Source organism: Ursus americanus, chromosome 6 (genome assembly GCF_024610735.1).
Source record: "Ursus americanus isolate L20-20 chromosome 6, mUrsAme1.1.p, whole genome shotgun sequence".
Taxonomy (NCBI): domain Eukaryota; kingdom Metazoa; phylum Chordata; class Mammalia; order Carnivora; family Ursidae; genus Ursus; species Ursus americanus.
The window spans coordinates 26565139-26586405 of NC_142132.1; the positions used below are offsets into that span (position 1 = coordinate 26565139).

Sequence of the window (21267 nt, forward strand, 5' to 3'; positions counted from 1 at the left end):
TGCAGGCAGCTGCTTAGGGAGGGGCTCCTAGGTCCAGTGGCTTCTAAAAGGCCTGTGTGAAAACCTCTCCTACGCCAGAGAGCTGTGAGAATAGTCCTTCCACTCATCCTCTAAGGTGGTAGGACCAGGAAAGGTCTGGAGTCCGTGCTCAGAGGCCTAGGGGAAGGGAGCTACCAGAGGTAGAATGACCTGTGGGTGAGGACTCTCATCCTAGAGATAATGAAGGAAACGAATCAGTTATGGTTCCCATTGGCATCTCCTCAGCACATTGTAGGGGGCCTTGCCTAAGGCTGGGGCTAGGAGGACCTGATTCTTGGGAAGATGTGGACTCTGGCAGCCCCTGATGTCAAACCTCCATTTGAAAGCCGTGCGTATTTGTGATGGGCAGGACCACATGGGTGTGTGTGGACCTGGGGAGCTCGAGGTCCCAGAGCTTTATGCTAGGAAGCCATACTTGTGCCCCATCCCTAACCACCCCTACCAAGAGGTAAAACAAAACAAAACAAAAACCAAACAATCCAAAAACTCCCCTCCAGTCCTCTTTGGACCAACTCTGGCTCCAGTGGGACTGAAGTCTCAGAAGAGGGATGATAGGTATTAGGTGCTGTGGGATCACTGTTGGCTATTTATGATCTGAATCCTGGGTTTGAAATTAATTGGATTGCAGAAACAACTTACTTTTATTATTTTTTCAAACCAACTAAATACCCCAAAACCAAAATTTAAAACCCCCAAACCTTTCATCCTTTTCCCTTTCCCTGTGGCTTTATTTGCTGGGTAGTGAGAAGTGCTTTCCCTAGCCTCCTTTGGATTGCCGTGCTGAACAAAGTGAGAAACCCAGGGAAGGAGGAAGCTGGTGCCAAAAGGGCTGGCTGCTGCCCCCCAGCTCTGCATCCCCTGGCCTGCCCCGGCCGCCCCACTGTCTGGGCCACAGCCCAAACAAGCAAAGGCGCCTTGACCAACAACAAGCCCCAGCTTTGTTGCGCCTGTGGGGGAACTGCTTTCTGGAGCCCAGGGATCTCCTCTGAGAACCACCTGTGCCTCCCGGCCTCCTGCCTGGCCTAGGCCTTCTGGCACAGGAGCCCCCACATTCCAGCCAGCAGGCTGATGGCAGAGTGAGGGGCGGGAGAGGACGAAGGGGGGCTGTGGTCAGTTTAAAGGGGGCACAAATTCCAGTCTGCCCCTTTAGGGCCCCTGGTTGGCTCATGATCTCCTGTGGCCCTGGCCAGGTTAAATTTGTCCTATCTGTCATCAACACTGACAGTAGCTTTCTGAAGTGGTCTGCAAATGGGGACAGTAAACCCAAGGTCTCTCTTCTTGCTTAGTTCTTGATGCTTCAGAAGGGGAGTGATGTAGGTTCCCCTTACAGGCTACTTCTTGCTTGGGAGTCCCCAGTGCCTCTGTGCTGCCTAGCCAGTGGTGAGGACAATGATGGCAGCTAAATGCCAAGTGCTGTGCTGAACACTTTATAGTTCCTTTAATCCTCCCAGATAGGTACTGTCCTCACCTCCTGTTTTCAAGGAAGGAAACTGAGGCCTGAGAGAGCTTAATTAACATGCCTAAAGCCAAATCTGGTAAGTGAGGTGTTCAGGGGTTGAGCCCTGGCATCTGATTCCAGAGTTCATGCTTTCTAACTACCGTGCGACACTGTCTGCCTTCCCTGCCTTGGCGGCGCGGGTCTCACTCTCCTTTGGGATTAGAACTTGATGGTCTCCATTTCTTCTGATTTTTTTTTTTTTTTAATGTTAATTGAAGACTTGACTCTCTGGCTGGACCTTAAGCTGCCTAAGGGCAGGCCTCTGTGAGTTTTGTTTTTCCTGAGCCCCCTGGCACCCAAAGCTGGCTTGGGTGCACTCAGGTACTTGTGGAAGGAATGAGGCCCCGTCTCTGCCTCCAGTTCAGGAATGACCCAGGCAAGACCTTGTTCTGTGAGAGGGGCAGTCAGTCCCAGAGCAGGAGCTCCCATCTGAGGGGAGAGGGCGGCCTGGGTAGGTGGGAGCCAGGACTGATGAGGGGCAGTAGAAGATGGGGGGACAGAAACCAGGCCAGATGTGACTGGAGTCGAGCCAGCTGTTCTGAGCACCAGGCTGCTTGTCCCCTGCTGTTTGTTGGGCTGGGCTGCCCCCAGAGGGAAGAGGCTGTTTCAGGAATAGTGGGGTGTGAGGGGAGGGTCTGCTTTCATGTCTCTGAACTGTGGGTGTTTGGACTAGCCACCCTTTACTTTGTAGACTGTTCTGTAGAGAATCACTTTGAACCTCTGTTGCCAGGGCTTGAGGGCGGGAACAGTAGTCCTAGCAGCGAGGCCAGTGAAGAGCACTGTGTCAGTAGCATGACCCATTGTAATAGTGCTTGTGGCTAGATCTCAATGGTGGAGAAACAGGCACAACATTTGAGCTGACCACCTCCTATAAGCCAAATGCCACACGGCTCCACAGTTCACCTGGACTCTCGGACTCCATCGTGTGTGGCGAGGATGGCCAGTGCGGGCCTGGTCCCACCTCTGTTGGTGGGTCTGAGGGCAGCCAGGAGGCAGGGCTGCAGAGAGTGGCATGTGCCGTGGGCAGTTCGGCTTTGTTCTTTTCCGTCAGTCCCGGGTTCTGCTGGGTTGCTGTGTTAGTAGCAGGGTAGCCCTGGAGACGGTCTGCTGTGGTTAGCAGACTGGGCTCTGAAGGTGTGTGCCAAAGGCGGGAGGGTCGGAGGCCACACGGGCGGGCCCCTCCATCACCTACTTCTGCTTACATGGAAGAGCCCCCCCCCCCATTTCCAGTTTTATAAATCTATCAGAGATGCTAGCTCTCACGGGTGTTCCGTTGCCTTTTTAACAAGTTAAAAAACATTGTTCTGTTTACCATTTTGCAGATGAGAAATGTGAGGTCCCTAGGAGGTTTTAGGCTTGTCCGAGGCGAGCCAGCCTGTGAGCAGCTGAGCTGGCTCTGGACACTGTCCCCCTGCATCCCAGCTCCTGGCCCTTCCCGTGAGCTGCCGTGCTGGCTGCCTGGGTGCCTCCGGTGGCCTTTGTCCTGGGCATTCTCGCCTGGCAATGACCTCAACTCCTCATTTTCTCTCTCACCCATGCATTGCTCATTTATCAACCAGGCCGTATGTTTCTGGTTCTCATTTTTTCATTCTTTGAACTCCTTCTTTCTCTCCTGGGTCTCGGATCAGGGCTCTCATAAGGGCTGGTTGTGAGAGGCCGGCAGACCTGTTTGCTGCTGCCTCAGTGGTTATTTCCACTGCTGGAGCCCACATTTCTGGCCTTTGGACACCCCAGCACTGACCCCAGATAAGCCCTGTGCCGCCTTCACCCCGTGCCTCTCTAGCCTTGAAGCCACCCTGGGCAGAGGGCTGTTTTTCCTCTGCTCAGCTGGGCTGTAGGGGCTGCTGTGGCAGCAACAGTAGAGAGAAGTGTTTGAGAGGCCCCGGGTCTCCCTGCCTCGGCCCCCAGGAGAGTCTCTTTCCCTAAAGCTTCCCGACTCGGAGGTGTCCGTGAAGGCCCAAAATGTAATGTGAGCTCCAGTGGTGAGGACAATGATACAGACCAGCACTGTAGCCCTCCGGCCCCCCTCGTCCTGCCCCAGCTCGGTCCACCACCCTTTCCCTATTCTTTGCATCATAAATGCAGGGCTGTGGTACTAGGTACAAGTCAACGGTATCGTCTTGCGTGCCTCTACCTCTCAGAACTAACTGTCTGGGGCCACTGGCTCTGACTGGAAGACCAGTGTTGGGTGGGTGATGATGTAGGTCCCTCCTCCAGGCCCCAGTCCCAGCTGCCCCCACCAGCTCTGGTCTGGCTCACCATGGGGCCCAATTCAGAGGCCTCTTTTGTTTGACTTGCACAGAGCAGCCTGGCTCACCATTCCCACATGCCGAACTTTCCCTACCATTCACTGGGAAGGCTGAAAAGCCCTCAGCTAATTGCGTTGGGCTGAAAATTACCACTTCCCTGCGTTCCCCTGCTGCTGAGGACATTTGTGTCACTGCTGTATTTAGGGGGAACAAAGGCCCCCTGTGGGGAGAGCCCAGGTACGAATGTGGGATGGGGGGAATAATTGCAGTCTCTCCAGGTGAAAGCCCCTGTTAAACTTCAGTAAGTCAATTAGGCTGGGGGGGGGGGAGGGCAGAGACCCCCATGATAAACTGTTCCCACCGAGCAATTAAAATCATTTTAGCTTTGAGGAGAGAAACTGCTTATTAGAAATTTTGTGGGTCCCCCCCTTCCCTACCCCTGCCCCTCCCTTGGGATGAAACAACAAAACGCCTTCCTCAATAGAAGTGTTTCTCCTCCTCCTACTCATTGTGTGGCCTGAAAGCACTTACTGTGGGAGGGCAGAAGGAGGGACAGAGACAGGCCGAAGGGGGGAGAAAATGGCAGGGGCTTAACACCTGGGCTGACTAAAAATCACAACTGCCCAGTAAGACTGGGTAGAGACTTCTCTGGGCACAGTGCTTACACAGGTGGTGTGGCAAGGTCTGTATGTGTGGGACATGAGTGTGTCCACGGACCTGCTCTCCCCTCATCAGGAGTGGGAACATCAAGCTGTGGTGGTGGGTGTGTCTGTGTGTGGCATCCTGGGTGCCCCTTACTGAAGGGAGCGAGCACAGGCTCTGTGTGTGTGCGCACGCGTGTGTGCGCGCGCACTTACATACGCCTTCTCAGCAGAGGGTGGCAAGGCCAAGGCAACCCAGCTGGACATGCACCTCCTCCCGAGGCTGTGACTGGGCCCATGTTCTCTCTCCTCCCAGGAGCCAAATACCAGCACCTGGGAGCTGGGCCACGGCAGTGAGGGCTGAATGGCCAGCAGCCGCCTACTGGCCCGGGGCTAGGAATGGGCTGGAGGGAGTGATGGATGGACACGCTGATCTCCACAGTGTTCTTCCCCACGTTGCTGGGGTGGGGATGAGGGTATGGAGACTCAGCAGGAAAGAAAGCCACGGCCTGGCACGTATTTTCTTGGTATCTAACTTGGCTGATGGAGCATACGGTGGGAGTCTCCAGTTGGCAACCCGCCCACCCCCAATTTCTGATGGGAAACACAAGGTGGAAAGACAAGGTGATCTGATCTGATCCGGGGAAGATGGTGGGGAGGGAGGTAGACTTTTCTATCAGAAGTCTGTAATTTGGTAATTTACAGGTGCTTATGCACGTGTGTACCCACAGATCACAGGTAGCATAGGTGGCACACCCCACCCTGCCCCAAATCGTGGTACTTCAGGGGAGGGCCTGGTGGCGCTGATGGTGGGCATGGCACCGAGTCAGGCACTGCCCTGGCCTCAGTGCTTCCCTGCGGCTCATGATTATTAGTATTGGAACATTATTCCAATGTTCCAAAGAGGTGAAATTAAACACTGAGGGGTTGACTTTTCCCAGAAAACAAATATGCCAAGTTATTTGCCTACCAAGAGGCCTTAGGAGGTAGAATTTGGTGCCTACAGGCTGGCAGTGGGGAGGTGAGGGCTGTTGACAAAGTCCTGAGCAGGAGCGTGGAGGGGAGGCTTTAGGCAGCACAGGGGCTGGTTGGAATTTGGGGGCTCGGGAGGGCGTGGAATAGCTCAGAGGAACTGGAATGGGGGTGCTGCTCCCTGCGACAGGCTCCACACAGTGGCTGCCTGTAAGGGAATGGGTCTTAGAAGAGCATGAATCTCAAATATATGTCACTCTTTGTTTCAGACTGTTTGTACAGGTAGACGAGATAGGCATTAGCACAGACACATGTCTATTTACAGACTATATGGTGATGAGTTTATAGAGTTTTTATACAACATATGATATCATTTATTATTCTATGCTCTAGAATGTGGTTTTCCATGAATGAGCCTTGGTTTCTTCATACCTGGTTTCTGATTTATGACTTTAGGTGGCTTCCTAGTTTCATTAAAAAGAACAAACCAGTTTTTGGGGACTGTTTGAGGTATGCGTGGAGTGTTTTTTTGTTTGTTTTATTTGGCTTTCTTATTATTTTATTTATTTGTCAGAGAGAGTGAGCACACAAGCAGGGGGAGCAGCAGAGGGAACGGGGGAAGCAGGCTCCCCGCTGAGCAGGGAGCCCAACGCGGGGCTCCATCCCAGGACCCTGGGATCATACCCTGAGCCAAAGGCAGATGCTTTGACCCACTGAGCCGCCCAGGTGCCCCTCTGGTTTTTGTTTTTTAAGAAAAGTTATACCTGCGATGTGTGGGTTTCCTGCTTGGTTCCTCCTGCATTTGGTGTGTCCCTAAGAGGGATCCAGCAGTGGGATATTTGAGTTTGCTTGTGTGGCCAGATCTCTTTTCCCCTTGCTTTGGGGGCTGTTAGTACTGAGTCAGGGTGGGAAGAGAGAAAAGGAGGTGCAACAAAGCGGTTGCTTGGGGTTACAAAGTTTTACTTTGTGTGTGTGTGTGTTTTCAAATTTTTAATCTTGAAAACTCTCAAACACACACCGAACATAGAATCACCTTCCACATTCTCATCTCCATCTTACCAGTTTTCTGTGTGCATCTGTACTTTAGGTCTGAGAGATACTGGGACGCATCTTTAATGAGCCACCCGCTCAGGGAGCTGGCGCTCCAGGGTCCCAGGCGCAGCCTGGTGGAGGTGCCTTGTGGGTTCTGGCAGGATTCATACTCAGTCTGTCAAAAAGGATCCAGGAGGCCATATCTCTTAAGATCAGGGCTTTCTGCCTTCTAAAGGATAATCTAGTCTCTCAAGCACATCTTTATTGTCTGTTCTTTTTTTTTTAAGATTTTATTTATTTATTTGACAGAGAGAGCACAAGCAGGGGGGAGTAGCAGGGAAAGGGAGAAGCATGCTCCCCACTGAGCAGGGAGCCTGATATGGGGCTTAATCCCAGGACCCTGGGATCATGACCCGAGCTGAAGGCGGATGTCCAACAGACTGAGCCACCCAGGCGCCCCCGTCTCCTCTTTTTTTTTAAAAAAGATTTTATTTATTTATTTGACAGAGACAGCCGGTGAGAGAGAGAACACAAGCAGGGGGAGTGGGAGAGGAAGAAGCAGGCTCCTAGCAGAGGAGCCTGATGTGGGGCTCGATCCCAGAACGCTGGGATCACGCCCTGAGCCGAAGGCAGACGCTTAACGACTGCGCCACCCAGGCGCCCCCCGTCTCCTCTTTTTAAAAAAAAAAAATTTTTTTTTAAAGTAAGCGTTACGCCAAATGTGGAGCTTGAACTTATGACCCCAAGATCAAGAGTTGCATGCTCTTTTCGACTGAGTCAGCCTTTATTATCTGCTCTTGTGCAGACCACCTTCCCTCCCCTTGTTGGGAGGGGGAGAGTAGCCTTTTTCCTGGCCCTCTCCTTGGGCCTCAGGGTAAGACCACTTCATCCCCTTTCAAAGTTGTGGGCCGGCCTGTGCTGTCCTGCTTTATCTGCTCTCCTAGTAGACACACCGGCTATTGACTTCATGGTTGGGGTGTCCTCAGCCAGGCTTCACAGTGTCCAGTAGGTGCCTGGCAAAGCCTGTCGTGCATCTGTCAGTGAGAAACAGTCAAATGGGGGAGAAGCTTAGCAGCTACTGAACAGAGGCTCTGTGGTGGTTGGGACACACTGGTTGTAAGTGACAGAGACCAAGCCCACATGAACTTAAATAAAGCAGGGAATGTTTGGCTCATGAAATGCAAGGGTACAGCTGAGCAAGCAAGCCAAAGGAGGAGCACGAATACGACTGGGCTCAGGAGTGGCTGGACCTGACGGAGGCCACGGTGCTCCCAGGACTTTATCCTTTTGGGGTGCTGCTCGTCTTTGTTTCTTCCTCGATCTCTGCACCTTTCTTTCCCCAGCTTACCAGCTTATTCTGGAGGCTACCAAGAGTGCTTGAGTTTGGCAACTCATAGTTGAAGGGAAAGTGACTGGCTTCCCAAAATCCCAGGGCAGAGACTCGTTGGCCCAGCTCGGGTCAGCTCCCACCCCTTGACTCATTAACTGTGGCCAAGGAGGAAGTCTCTCAGGAATCACCCATATGGAGGGAGATTGTAGGGCAGACAAAACAATAGGTGTCTACTATTTTCACAAAGGCCAAATTACTCCACGACATCTGGCCCCAAAGTGTCTATGTGAATGGCATTAATATGTGGATGGTGACCGAGCCCAGAGCCTTGGCCACCAGCTCTCAAATCAAGAGTCTGGAGAGAACTGTCAAACTATAGCCTCTTGCCTCCTCTTCCTCACTTTCACATTAAGAAAAAAAAAAAGATTTTATTTATTTATTTGAGAGAGAGAGATAGCGAGCTGGGAGGAGAAGGAGAAGCAGTCTCGCTGCCAATCAGGAAGCCTGACGTGGGGCTCAATCCCAGGACCCCAGGATCATGACCCCAGTTGAAGGCAGACGCCTAACTGAGCCACCCAGGTACCCCCCTCTTTCTTACTTTGTTACTGATCTGCTGATGAGAGATTTCTCCTCTGTAAGCTGTTAATAGAGTGCTTACAAAAACCTGCCGCTTTCCTAATGTGACCTGCACGGGGGAAGGGACCTGGATTCGTGAGGTTAGACAGATGAACAGTGAGTGGCCCAGTGTTGTGCCAGTGGGGCAGAGAGTCTGGGATGACAGACTCTGACCTGGCCGAGCCTCCTGCAGAGGGCAGCGACTAGCAGGAGGCCTGAATGTTACTTGAGTACAGTTTACCTTGCAGAACAGGATGGAAGACGGACTGCTGCCTCTCCTCTCCCGTGCCACGGTCAAGAGGGCAGCAAATTTTGGGGAGGAACAAAGTTCAGATCGAGATTCCAGCTGCTGCTAACTAATCTGGGAATGAGAGGGTTCCTGGGAATGAGAGGGTTCCTCGGAATTTTGCCTTCCTGGAAAGCCCTGTAATGGAAGTCTGGCAAGAAAGGACTTCAGTTGGCTTTTCTACCATCCCCAGCTTCCCGCTTCCCCCTGTAATGTAGGCCTCAGTCTGTGTAGCCGAAGCAAGGACTCTGGGGCCCTTTTCTCCCATGAGAGGGAAGGAGTGGACACAAGTTATTGGTTGGGTTTGCACACCAAGGTCTACTGCTGGCCCTCCTCTATAATGGAGCCCTTCTTCCTTGAGGGATAGGCTTTACCTGCTGTGCACACAGTCACCTCTCTTTTCTTCTTGCCCTGGGTTGTACTTCTGAAGCTCTGCCGTGCGTACTTGATGATGCGTAGCAGGCCCTACTGGCCAGTCGACCTCCACGACCCCCCCTTCCCCCTCCTCAACTCCCCACTCCCCCGCCAGCCTTCAGGGTGATGGTGGAACATGCCACAGCAATCAGACAAGGTTGAGGAGTGTAGAGCTTCACCTCCCTTTCTCCTACCTTGTTTGTATGAAAGGGAAGTGGTCCAGGGATGCAGATCATGGTGGTCAGTCCATAGGTCGACATTCACACCCTTTGCTTCCCTGTTTTTAGTTTGCTGGATGTCACTGTGGGACTTTTTTTCATTGGTGGGTCATTAGGGCTTCTCTTACTTTAAGCCTTGCTAGAGTTACAAGGCCATCAGATGAGGAAAGGCCATGAAGTCTTGTAGCAGGTCATGTGTATGGGCTCTCCTGACCTTTGTTTCATAAAAAAGAATCTCTTTCTAGAAGGTCTTGATTGTGCTTTGATGCTTGTCACATGAAAATGACATTGGTGCTTCTCACATGGTGCTTATGGAATAATGAGAATAAAAATAAGTGCCAGGTCCATCTCTAGGGACTCCATTGCTGGGCCTAAATATGACCTTACATCAGGGATGTAAGGCCTCAGGATTGTGGCTCACACAGATTTTTCTTTGACCTGACTTCATCTCTGTTCTGTGTTGGTGTAATAAGTACTTAATGCTGCTGCCCAAATCTGGATTAGCTCTGAGTTTCGAGGTCCCTCTGTGGTTTGTTGATGTGAGTATGTTTAGAAAGAATCAGATTTTAAAATAAACGTGTTGAGTTTATGTCCGGCTTATCTGAGCAGTTCTCCAGGCGAGCTCTCCTCTCCTCTCTGTTTGTTTGTGGAGCCCCAGTTGATCCTAATGGTTCTCATCATTCTCCCTCCGCATGCCACTATTCAGATGCCAGCCACTCATGTTCATCAGCAAACCTGAAAAAACACCAGAGCTTGTCTGGCCTCAGTGCATACGGTCAGGTGTTTTTCTAGGAAAGATCCTTAGAAGAGACTTACTGGATTGAGGGATAAGTACATTTCAAAGTTTTTAGATGTTGCCAAGTGCCCTCCAGTTGGACAGTATCAGAATATATACACCCATGAACAGTGTATACAAGTACCTATTTCCTCTTGGACTTACTACTACTGGGTAATACCATTTTGGGGTTTTTTTAAAGATTATTTTAGAGAGAGTGAACATGAGCGTAAGCGAGCAGGGGGGAGGGGTGGAGGGAGAAGCAGACTCCCTGCTGAGCAGTGAGCCAGACATGGGGCTCCATCCCAAGACCCTGAAATCACAACCTGAGCCGAAACCAAGAGTCAATCACTTAACTGACTGAGCCACCCAGGCGCCCCCCCAGTTTTTTTTTGTTTTGGAGAAAATTTTTGTTTCTCTGATGGGTAAAAAACTATCTAATTTTGGGAGTGGTTATAGAAGAGTTTTTATGAGCTGGACTTGAGCCCATCTGGCTGAGGTCAAGTCCTGAGTCCTCCCACGTACTAGTTGTGTGACCTTGGGGAATTGTGTAACCTCTCTATTCTTCATCTGTGAAAGGGGAATGACACTGGTAGTTAATACCTCATAGTAACTTAAAAAAAACCTTTTTCTTATGGAACATTTTGAAACATATAGCAGTAGAATAAGTGCCAATTCTTGGTCAATCCTGTTTCTTCAGTACGCCCCACACACTATCCCCTCTATAGTTTTGTGAAGCGCAAACATCATATAAATATTTCAGCGTGTATTATGAAAGATGGTAATACTTTAAAAATTTAATTACCATACTATTATTATATTTGGAAAACTGTCGTCAAATATGTAGGAATATCTTAAGGGTTAAGTGGACTAATATACATCTGTACTGAGCCTGGAACAGTGGCTGGCATGCAGTAAATGCTGTAGTAGAAGCGTGTGTAGCCGTTGTCGCGGGTGGTGTAACTTGGAATTCCTTGATTACTAGGAGATTTACATCATGGTTCTTGGCCATGTGTATTTTTTTTATAAATCACTTATTAAAAATTCTTGCTCATTAATCTACTTTTTCCCCTTGTGATTTATAAGACTTCTTGATATGTTCTACATATGAACCTTTTGATTATTATATATATTTGGTACTTCCTTTCAGCCAACATCGATGGTGTCTTCTGTCATGTGGAAGTTTGGTTGTTTGGAGAAGAGTTCTGTCCTCTTTACCTTTACGGCCTCAGAGTTTTGTTTCCCTTTAAGAATGTCTTTCCCACCCGAGACTGTAAAAGTATCTTCCTATATTTTCCTTCAATATTTTTATGGTCTTTCATGTAATCTTTGAAAAGTTTTCCCTCCTTAATCCAGCTAGAATTGAGGTCTGCTCTGAGGTAGTACTCTGCTTTTATTTTCTTTCCAAACGTGTACTTTGTGGTGTCTCTACCCTTTTACTGATTGGTTCATTCTTCATCGGCTTCCTCCCTTCCTTCCTTCCTTCCTTCCTTCCTTCCTTCCTTCCTTCCTTCCTTCCGCCCTCCCTCCCTCCCTCCCTCCCTCCTTCCTTCCTTCCTTCCTTCCTTTCTTTCTTTCTTTCTTTCTTTCTTTCTTTCTTTCTTTCTTTCTTTCTTTCTTTCTTTCTTTCTTTCTTTCTTTCTTTCTTATTTATTTATTTGACAGAGATAGAGACAGCCAGCGAGAGAGGGAACACAAGCAGGGGGAGTGAGAGAGGAAGAGGCAGGCTCCCAGCGGAGGAGCCTGATGTGGGGCTCGATCCCATAACGCCAGGATCACACCCTGAGCCGAAGGCAGACGCTCAACCGCTGTGCCACCCAGGCGCCCCCATCAACTGTCTTTAAAAGCCATGTTTAGGGGTGCCTGGGTGGCTCAGTTGGTTGAACAACTGCCTTTGGCTTGGATCATGAACCCGGGTTCCTGTGACTGAGCCCCGAATCGGGCTCCCTGCTCTGCAGGGGAGCCTGCGTCTCCCTCTGCCTCTGCCTGATGCTCCCCCTGTTTGTGCTCTCTCTCTGTCAAATAAATAAAATCTTCAAAAAAAAAAAAAAAGCCATGTTTAGGATTTACTAATTCCTTACAAATTATGGAGATAGCTTTGGATTCTTATTCTAATCCATTGATATGTTTGTTCCAGCATGAACATCATACTGCAACTTTAGAGTATATTTGATATCTGGTAGAACAACTTCTTTCTTGTGGCACCTGGCTGGCTCAGTCAGTGGAGCATGTGACTCTTGATCTCAGAGTTGTGAGTTTAAGCCCCACACTGGGTATAGAGATTACTTAAAATCTTTTTTTTTAAAGATTTATTTATTTTATAGAGAGAACGTGAGTGTGCGTGAGCCAATGGAGGGGCAGAGGGGGAGAGAGAGAGAGAGAGAGAATCTCAGGTAGACTTCCCACTAGGTGCAGACTGAGGCAGGCCTTGATCCAGCAGCCATGAGATCATGACCTGAGCCAAAGACACCCAACCGACTGAGCCACCAGGTGCCCCCAAAATAAAATCTTGAAAAAAAAAACCCACACAAAAAAATCTTCTATTGTTCTGGTTATTCTTATGCATTTCCACTTCCAGATGAATTTTAGAATCAATTGATTAAGTAAAAAATCTTGTTTGGATGGGACTGTGTTGAGTTTATCCATTAATTAAGGAAGGAGTGACAGTTTTATTTTATTTTGTTTTTGAGAAGTGACAGTTTCGGATCTTGAGACTTACTATCCAGGAACATGGTATATCTTTCTACTTATTCAGCAATTCTGTGTTCTTCAGTAAAGCTTTATAGTTTTGTTTTTTTCATATGCGCCTGTCTTGTTTTCTGTTGGTGGTGGTTTGGGGTTTTTGTTAGGTTTATTCTTGGCTATTTTACAAATTTTAAATTCTTTTTTGTCAGTGGATTTCTAGTTACCTTTTGGTGATTGCTGGTGTATAATAATAGCTAACCTCTGCGGGTATTTGCTACGTGCCACACGGTGCTTAAGTATCCCATCTCCTGTCATTTTTACAACAAGCCCATGCCCAGATACTATTATTTCTATTTCACAGATAAAGAAGCTGGATATCAGAGAAGTTAAATACCTTGTCCAAGTTCATATACTTACTAGAAGGTAGAGCCAGGAGCCCAGAGGCTGCGCCCTTTTCACTGTTTGCACAGCATGCTGACCCTGCTATTCACTGTAATAGGTTTTTAGTTCAGTTTTGGATTTTCTCAGGCAATGATACTGTCTGCAAATAATGACCATCTTGATCTCTTCCCATGCCTCTTGTCGGGCACACAGTTGTGTGAGTCTTATGTCATCATTTCTCAGTAAGTCCGGCCCAGCCAGCTTGTACTTCAGCACTGGAACGTATTGCCATTTCTTCCTCTTGGGATCGGGTGGAACAGGTCTTGTGTTTAGAGGCCATGCAGATGGAAAATAGAGCATAGAAGCTCTTCTCCCTGCAGGCCCCCAACACATCTTGTTTAATTCATAGATTGTACAGTGACTTCTTGTTTTTGGTGTCCTTAATTTTTCCTCTCTGTTATTCTGTCCTTCCATTGTAACAGGTTTCTGGGTTCCTACTTCTTGAGTGGAATGTGTGCATTTGGGAAGAGCTACCTCAAGATTCCTCCTCTCTAACCTGGGCCAGGATCTTAAAACCTTCTTTAGGCTGAGCTTTTGCCCTTGGTTAAAACGGAAAATGACCATGTGTGTTTCTTTGGAGGCATTTTCCAGCTGTAGGACTGCCCTCATCCATGGAGTGGCCGCGAACTTGCTTTGTTGGCCCTTGTTTGTTAGGGTTGCAGTGGGAGTGTGGACACTGGAACCCAGCCTCTGAATGCCGCGTCTAGAGAGGCTTGGGCGGGGGGAGGGGGGGTGACTGAGCGGGTGTTAGAGGCCTCTGCCAGCTGTTGGAGTCAGGAGTTGCTCTTGCTTGCTAATGGGTAGCGTGCCTAGTTGGGAGAAAGAGGCCAACGGAGCCCCTAATTTCTGATCTGGGCTTCCTGACTAACCTTGGGCTACTGGTCAGTCCCAAAGCTTCAGTCCAAGTTGTGCCAGGGCCGCTGTTGCCAACACCTACTCTAGCAGGAAGCTCACTATTGGGTCTACCTGCTCTTGGCCACGGACAGGAGACAGGAGTGTCCAGTCACGTTGTGTTTTCCCTTACAAGGCATAAATACGTTTTTCCCTTTAAAAAGTAGTGCCTGCTCATTTGGAAAATAAAAGTTAAAAGAAAGAATTGCTAATTACTCTATTGCCCAAACATAATCACTGAGCATCTTAGCATGTTTTTTTCTACTCTTTCCTTTTCTATGCACAGGCTTTAAAAAAAACAGTTGTATTAAGGCTGTTTGTCCTCTACTTTTTTTTCTTATAATAGTATCATAAGCATCTTGCCTGTACTCTGGGAGCATCGTTTTAAATGATTGTGTAATATTCCATTAAGTAGATGGAAGGCCTCCTTTCTCTGTTAATCCATTTTGGTTCAGTCATCCATTAAGGTGGGTAAATTTTTGGATTGATATTTTCTGGCTCTGCCACATCTTTGAGATAATGTAAAATGGACCTTCTTTTTATTTGCCTTAAACTTGACTCATTCAAGCTTCAGACAGGCCTCTTGGTCTCATTATCCTTTAGTTTGAGGAACGCAGTTGTATTTACGTCCCCTCCCTGGTCCTACAGCCTTAATTCTGGGCACACACACCCCCAGCCCTTCCAGGCAGGTGCTCCTGTGGTTGGCAGCCCCCCCCCCCCGTGTACTCCTGCCCCATCGCTGATGTGCCTCTCAGCCTTCTGGTCCGTGTACAGCAATTCAGGAGCATGTCTCCCCAACTGCAATGTGGGATGTTTACTGGAGAGAGAAGATTTCTTTCTCTCTCTCTCTTTTTTTCCTTTCCAGACACATACATTTCCCTTCCCCTTGGGTGGCCTGGGGTACCCCGTTGGCTGGATCTGGGGAGCTGGCGGCCTTACACTTTCACTGGCCCCGGCCTGTGTCTCTCTCCTCTCCCCTCTCCCCTTCCTGACTTCCCTTGCCCTCCTGTTCCTACTCCCCGGCCCTCCCTCACGGTGCTGTCACTGCACTCCTGCTCCCGGCTGCCCTGGCCCAGCCAGTTTGTGTGACCTTCGAGCTGCATTCCTGCTTGGGGACTGAGCCGCCGTAATGATGTCAGTGGCGCAGGTTAGCAGATGGCCGCAGCAATGAGACCTGACATGTTCTAATGACTCCCTCCTGCCCACCCTTGCCAGCCGCGCCGACAGAGGGGCTGGAGTTTCCTTGAGGCATTTTTGGAGGGGGCCACGGGAACTCGGGGGGCCCCCAGGTGCCGATGGGGCCCGTGACCTTTGCCGCTATAATATCAGTGTTTCACAAGCAGGGCGGTTCGGGAGCCCACTTGCAGCCCATCAAAAATTGATTTAATTGCAATTTTTCCTCCAATTAGGAGCACTGGAGCCTGACTAATTGGAGTAATAGAGAGTAATAAGGCTCAGATAAAAAGCCTTCCTCGGCGGCCTTTGTATCTCGTGTCAGTGCCTGTCAGAGGTCAGAGAGCTTGCATATTCTATTAGGCAGCCCGGCCTTCATTTGTACAAATTAGTTTACCCAACAGTAATTAAAATGCCAATGCGGGTTGAAGAGAACTGAATACACTTGATGGGCATGTTGGTGAATGATGTGACAGCTCTGGTGGCCTCCCTTGCCAAAGTGTGTCAGCCACGGCTCAGAGGCGGCCGGGGCCTGGGCCAGCTGGGTGGCTCCGGGCCAGCCACAGGGCACAGCTGCGAAGCACGCCACTCTGCTGCCGCCTCCGAGCCACGCAGTCGCCCCTTTCTTCTTCCACGTGGAGCCATTTGTTCAGTCGTCCATTTGTTCATCGACAAGTGCGTGAGTTCTCAGTCTGTGTCAGGCAGCGTACGAGGTGCCAGGGAGAGAAGGCAGCGGGCCGGGGCTGGGCTCAGATTCCAGCCCTGCTCGTGGCTCCCCAATGGGAGCACGTTGCACTTCCTCCCCGGGCCTCAGTTTTCTGGCCTGTAAAATGGGGCAGGTGGCACCTCCTGCACCGGGTTATGAGGCTTAGATGGGAGGAAGTTTTTGAAACCCTTTCTCAGAGCATAGTAAGTGCTCAACAAATGATGGATGTCATTAAGAGGGCCTAAAGCAAAGCAGAGGCAGCAAGAGCCTACCTTCTTTCCAGCCTGCTCATGCCTGAGTAATTTCCCTTCGTCCCTTCCTCTTCTGATTCTCGTTTTCCATTCCTTTGAGTACCAGAACCCCTAATGCTCCTGGGGTCTCTCTCTGATGTGGGGGCTCCTGCGTCGTCTTCTTGGGCCTGAGGATAATCTCTGTGATGCCAGGTTTGCTTGAGCTAGGTGCAGGGGGCCAGGAAGGTAGGTTGGGAATGTGGAAGGTCTGGGGCAAGATGGGACATGGGAGGAGCCTAGCTTCTGATAGGGGCTTTCTCATCTGAAGACAGATTTTATAGAATCAGAATGACTTTCACTGATTTAAGATTTTATTTATTTGAGAGAGCGAGAGAGAGATTGAGAGCATGAGTGGGGAGAGGCAGAGGAGAAGGAGAAGTAGACTCCCTCACTGAGCAGGGAGCCCAACGCAGGGCTTGATCCCAGGACCCTGAGATCATGACCTGAGCCGAACAGACTGAGCCACCCAGGTGCCCCAGAATCAGAATGACTTTTAGACCCTCATGCTGAAAGAGTGTGTGCACTCGTACAAGAACATGCGTGTTTCGACATTAATGTGTCGGTATTGATGGTACTTCTCATCTATAATCTCGTCGTGGTGCTTATGAGGGATTTCACTGCCCCAACGATGTAGGAGACTGTGGCATGTGTCCTTCAGGTCTGAGTCTGGTGATGTGGGGGTTGTGTGAGGAAGCAGAGGGACCCCCTTCACAGCTTATGTCTTGCTTCCCTGTCCTTGTCGGCTGTGAGCTCCAGAGGGCCCTTTTGGTCCAGTTCCACAGACTCGTATCAAGTACTTCTTCTAGGCCAGGCACTGGGCTGAGCACCAGAGGACCCAGGAATCACCGGATGGTCTGTGATCTCAAAGGGAAGATGGGGAGATAACCCCAAAAATACCATGTGTCCCCTGAGAGCAAGATAAAGCGTGGTAGGGACTTGGAGGAAGGCTGGGCAAGTCCCCTGGGGAGCCAGCAGCTTCTGCTTCAGCACAGGTTTGCTGTCGCTATCCCTAAGACACCCCTGAGAACGCGACATGGGACTGAGGGCAAAAGCCATTTGAATCCTCTTTCCTTTCTGAGGAGAGCTGGCTTTTTCTGTAACTTCAGACTCTAAGTTGAGATTATAGCAAAGACCTTCTAATGGCTTAGACTCCCAGAGTAGTCCCTTGGGAAACGCCATTGAAAGGGGATGCGTGTGTCCATTTTGGGCGACTCTGAGCATTTGTTGGGAGCCTTTGGCACGTGGGGCACAGGGTCCAGCGCGGGGAGGACGTGGACGACCTGCTGGCAGAAGAGGGTGGGCTGCGGCCTGTGGAATAGGACGGCACTCCGTGCAGGTGAGACGGCGTGGTGGAGGCTGAGCTCGTGGGGGCAGGAGGCCGCCTGAGGTGCGCACATCCCACCCCGCCTGCTCCTAGGGCTGGGAGCACCTTATCCAGTGCGGCTCTGGGGAGGGGAGCGAGTGTGCAGAAGGAGTTCATGAAACTTCCTGGGAGCTTGGCTGGCACTTCATTTTCCCTTCCTGTACGGTGGGAATCATAGCATCTCTTGGGTGAACTTACCGTGTGGTGTGAGGCACTCTTCGGGCATCCCAGGACTGCGAATCCCATCTTCTCCTGGGCTCCGTGTGTCTGCTGCACTCGGGCAAGACTGCTCGTGGGCATACCCTTATCGTCCTCTGACCCTGAATGTGGCTGATCTGTGGCTTTTGCCTGATGCCTCCTGAAGTCCATGGGAATTGGAGGGTGAGGTGGGGAGCAAGAGTGGCCGCAGGCAGGCAGGAATAGTGTGAGGTTGGCAGTGCTTGTCTGCAGCCAGCTTCACCCCTAGAGTCCTAGCAGTCCCCATGGTTTGGGTGTGAGTCCCCCCGTGTGTGTCCCCAGCAGGACCTGGCTCCAAAGCTGCTTGACTGTTGCTTACAGGGCTTGTACCGAGTGTTAAATTTGATTATATGCCTCAGGTCCCTCTACGTGCCGGGGGCGGGGGGTGGCTCTCTACTTTCCTTCCTTCTCTTCCTCCCTGCACCACAGGGTTGGGCAAGGCAAGAGGGCGGCTTTTGGAAAGAAACGTTTCTGGGTGCTGTGTCCTGGCAATCACAAAAGGCTTTTGTGTGGTGTGAAGGTGAGAGGCACTCCTGCTGGTGGCAGATGGACAGGCCTGGGGGCGGGGGCGGGTGGGCAGGAATAGAGAAGGACGGGGGTCCCAGGAGAAGGTGCTTGCGGCCCCACCCCAGCCTTCTGGGGTGTTGGGAGTGGCAGCTTCGTGCCTTCCCCCTCATCTCCGCTTCCCTTGTCACTAACTTGGACCTGTGGTCAGTCAGTGGCCTGCTACAGGCCTCCGTAGGAGACGTCTGCACACCTGTGCTGGCGCCCCTCACCTGGCTGCACTCCTCAGAAGTCTGAAGGGCCCAATTGCCCGCTCGAATGCTTTCCAAGTGGCTATTATGTTTCTAACCCAAGGTAATTGGCTTTACCAGTTATTAATGGATTACCCTCAAGAGAAAAATGTCGAGAGGTGGGAGGTAAGGACAACATCTCCTGGCTTTGCAGTTTGGGGCTTCAGTGTCCGGTGGCTGCTCTCCAGCCTGGGAGTCACTTGGGGCATGACACAGAGGCTGTGTTGGCACGCCATTCTAGTGGAGTGGTTGCTGGCCCTCCTGTGGGTCGGGAGGAAGCTGGGAGAATGGAGCGTGTCCCTAGGGGAAGTCTGGCTTGGGGCATGGGAAGCCCCAGAGTAGCTCATGTGGCCTTTTTATCAGTCTGGGGTTGAAAAGCAGACACCGGCCCCGCAATTTTGATTGTCAGTCAGCAGCTTGGCCAGTGCCTGCCCTGACCTCTCCCCCATCGGCAGCTGGCAGGCCACCTCTGTCTGCCCCCTCCCTCCCCCGCCGAAGCCGATGGCTTTTTCAGAGCCCTTGCTACAGAAATCTCTCTGCCCACTGACCTGCTTAGGACCAGAGAGCCACAGGTGGTGGGCAGGGCCAGGGCGGATGGCTGCTGCCCGACACTGCCAACGTGTCGTTAGTGTGTCTAGCCCCTCTCACCCCAGCACCCGACCTGTAGGGACAGTGCTCTTCCCTGCCCCAGGGCTCCTGAGTGATGCCACTGCTTTCAACTGTCTTGCTCCAGGTTAGGTGTTCTAGCTAGGGTTCCCGCAGGCCTCCCTCCCCACCCAGCAGGTCCTCGGCAAAGGTGTGGTCTGGCACCTCGGTCCCCAGTGCGGTCCTGGCGCTCCAGCCAGCCTGGCTCACGGCGTAGAGCTTGCCCACCGGCTCTGTGCCTCCACCTACACATGGACCTGCAGATGGCTTGTGCTGGACTTTGTAGGGATTTAAGAGTTACTCTGGGGAAGTAGGGCACGTTGCTGCGTTCTGAACTCTGCCTGCCGTCCCGCTTGAGGGTAGTGGCGGCCGCCTGGCGCTTGCCACTCTCGCCTCCCGCCCTCGTACCAGCACACCGCCCAGCTCGCCTTTTCCTGGAATTACTGGCCTCGGATGGTTCCCTCTGCTCAGTTCGGTGCCATTACGCCTGCTCTGTGCTTGCACGTTACCTAGTTCTTAACACCGTCAGCACTGCCCCCCAACCACCTGACGTCGGACCAGGGCATCTTCTTCCCGCACCCTGCAGCCTGTTACCGGGGAGCTGTTTCGTGCAGCCTCACGGGCCTGCCCTCCCTTGGCCTGAGGGTTGTACATCCAGAGATGGGGTTTTCTGGTGGGACCCTTCTGAGTAGCGAGTTCCACTGTCCTTACACCTGTGGGGCCCCTGGGGGGTTGCAGACCTCCCTGTGCTCCCAGCTGTCTTCCCGCAGCTTCTCCGATGCCCCCCCCCCAACCCCTCCTCTCATCCTGTCTCCGCACCATGATCCCCAGAGAACAAGCACTGCACTTGCCATTGTGTTGCCCTTTCCACCACAAGTTCTGACAAGCCCGCCCTGACTCTGCTCTCCTTTTGTTTGGCAGCTCTTTTGTGACAGGGACGGCTTGTTGTGGGCACTTCTCACCCTTAAGAATCTGGGACCTCAACAGGTAAGAGATTTCTGAACCACCCTGGCTTCCCGTGGGGGTGGGGCTGGAGGGGGTGGGGCTGGAGCAGCTGGGGAGGCAAAGCAAAGACCTTTAGGCCAGACCTGCCCAGGCCTCCGGCTTCCGTTGGCCACCAGGTGGTCCAGGAGGAGGCTGGGAAGTACCCAGCCCGGCCCACGACCCACTGACCACCGCCAAGGTGTGCTGTCTCTCCTGGCCTCGTTAGAGTGAGCTTGAGGAAACTGTTGGGAGGAATTTATAATAGGTAAATAATTTCACTTAGGTATTAGGATAACAACAATTTGGATTTGGGCTACTTTTTCTCAAAGGGGAGCGCCTGATTACGTGGCTACGTAAAATCCCATCTATCCTAAAATAAATTTTGGAAGTGACCTACAGATCCATAAAAAGAATAATACAGAACAGTTAAAATACATCCAGGTTTTACTCACAGTTCTCTGCCTTGGCAGACTTGACGCATTCCCGTCGGATTATCTACCATTCTGTTGAGTTTTTGTTTTTTTAGCTTTTTATTTTGAAATCATTATAGATTCGTAAGTTCCAAAAATAGGACAGCAAGGTGCATTTGTAACATTAGATAATATATAGGATAATATATAAATCAGAACCAGGAAGTCGACATTGGTATAATCCACAGACCTTTATTCAGATTGTAGTGATTTCTGTGTGTGTGTGTGTGTGTGTGTGTGTGTGTAGTTCCGTGTGACTTTATCCCACGTGTAGATTCACATTACCATTAGCACAGTTAGGATATGGAACTGTTGGGACCCTCACCTGCCCCTTTGCCCCGTCCACCTCCCATTTCCTATACTCCCTCTCGTCCCTAACATCTGGCAGCCACTTTGGTGTTCTCCGTCTCTGTAACTGTGTCCGTTTGAAAGTATTACATAAGTGGAATAACGTATGTCACCAGCTGAGATGTGCTCCCCCCGCTGTAATTCCCGTGAGGGCACTGCGGTCGGTGCACG

At 50.9% G+C, this 21267-nt stretch overlaps 1 protein-coding gene across 4 annotated transcripts in view; it reads left to right on the forward strand.

Moving 5' to 3' along the window:
* FBXW4 (F-box and WD repeat domain containing 4) overlaps window positions 1–21267 on the forward strand; it is a 79534-nt gene that overhangs the window by 46511 nt on the left and 11756 nt on the right. For all 4 annotated transcript variants that reach the window (XM_045802927.2, XM_087862765.1, XM_087862764.1 and 1 more), the window contains exon 6: window positions 20216–20281. In XM_045802927.2, the coding sequence (XP_045658883.2) occupies window positions 20216–20281 (66 nt within the window). The remainder of the gene's footprint in view (window positions 1–20215; window positions 20282–21267) is intronic.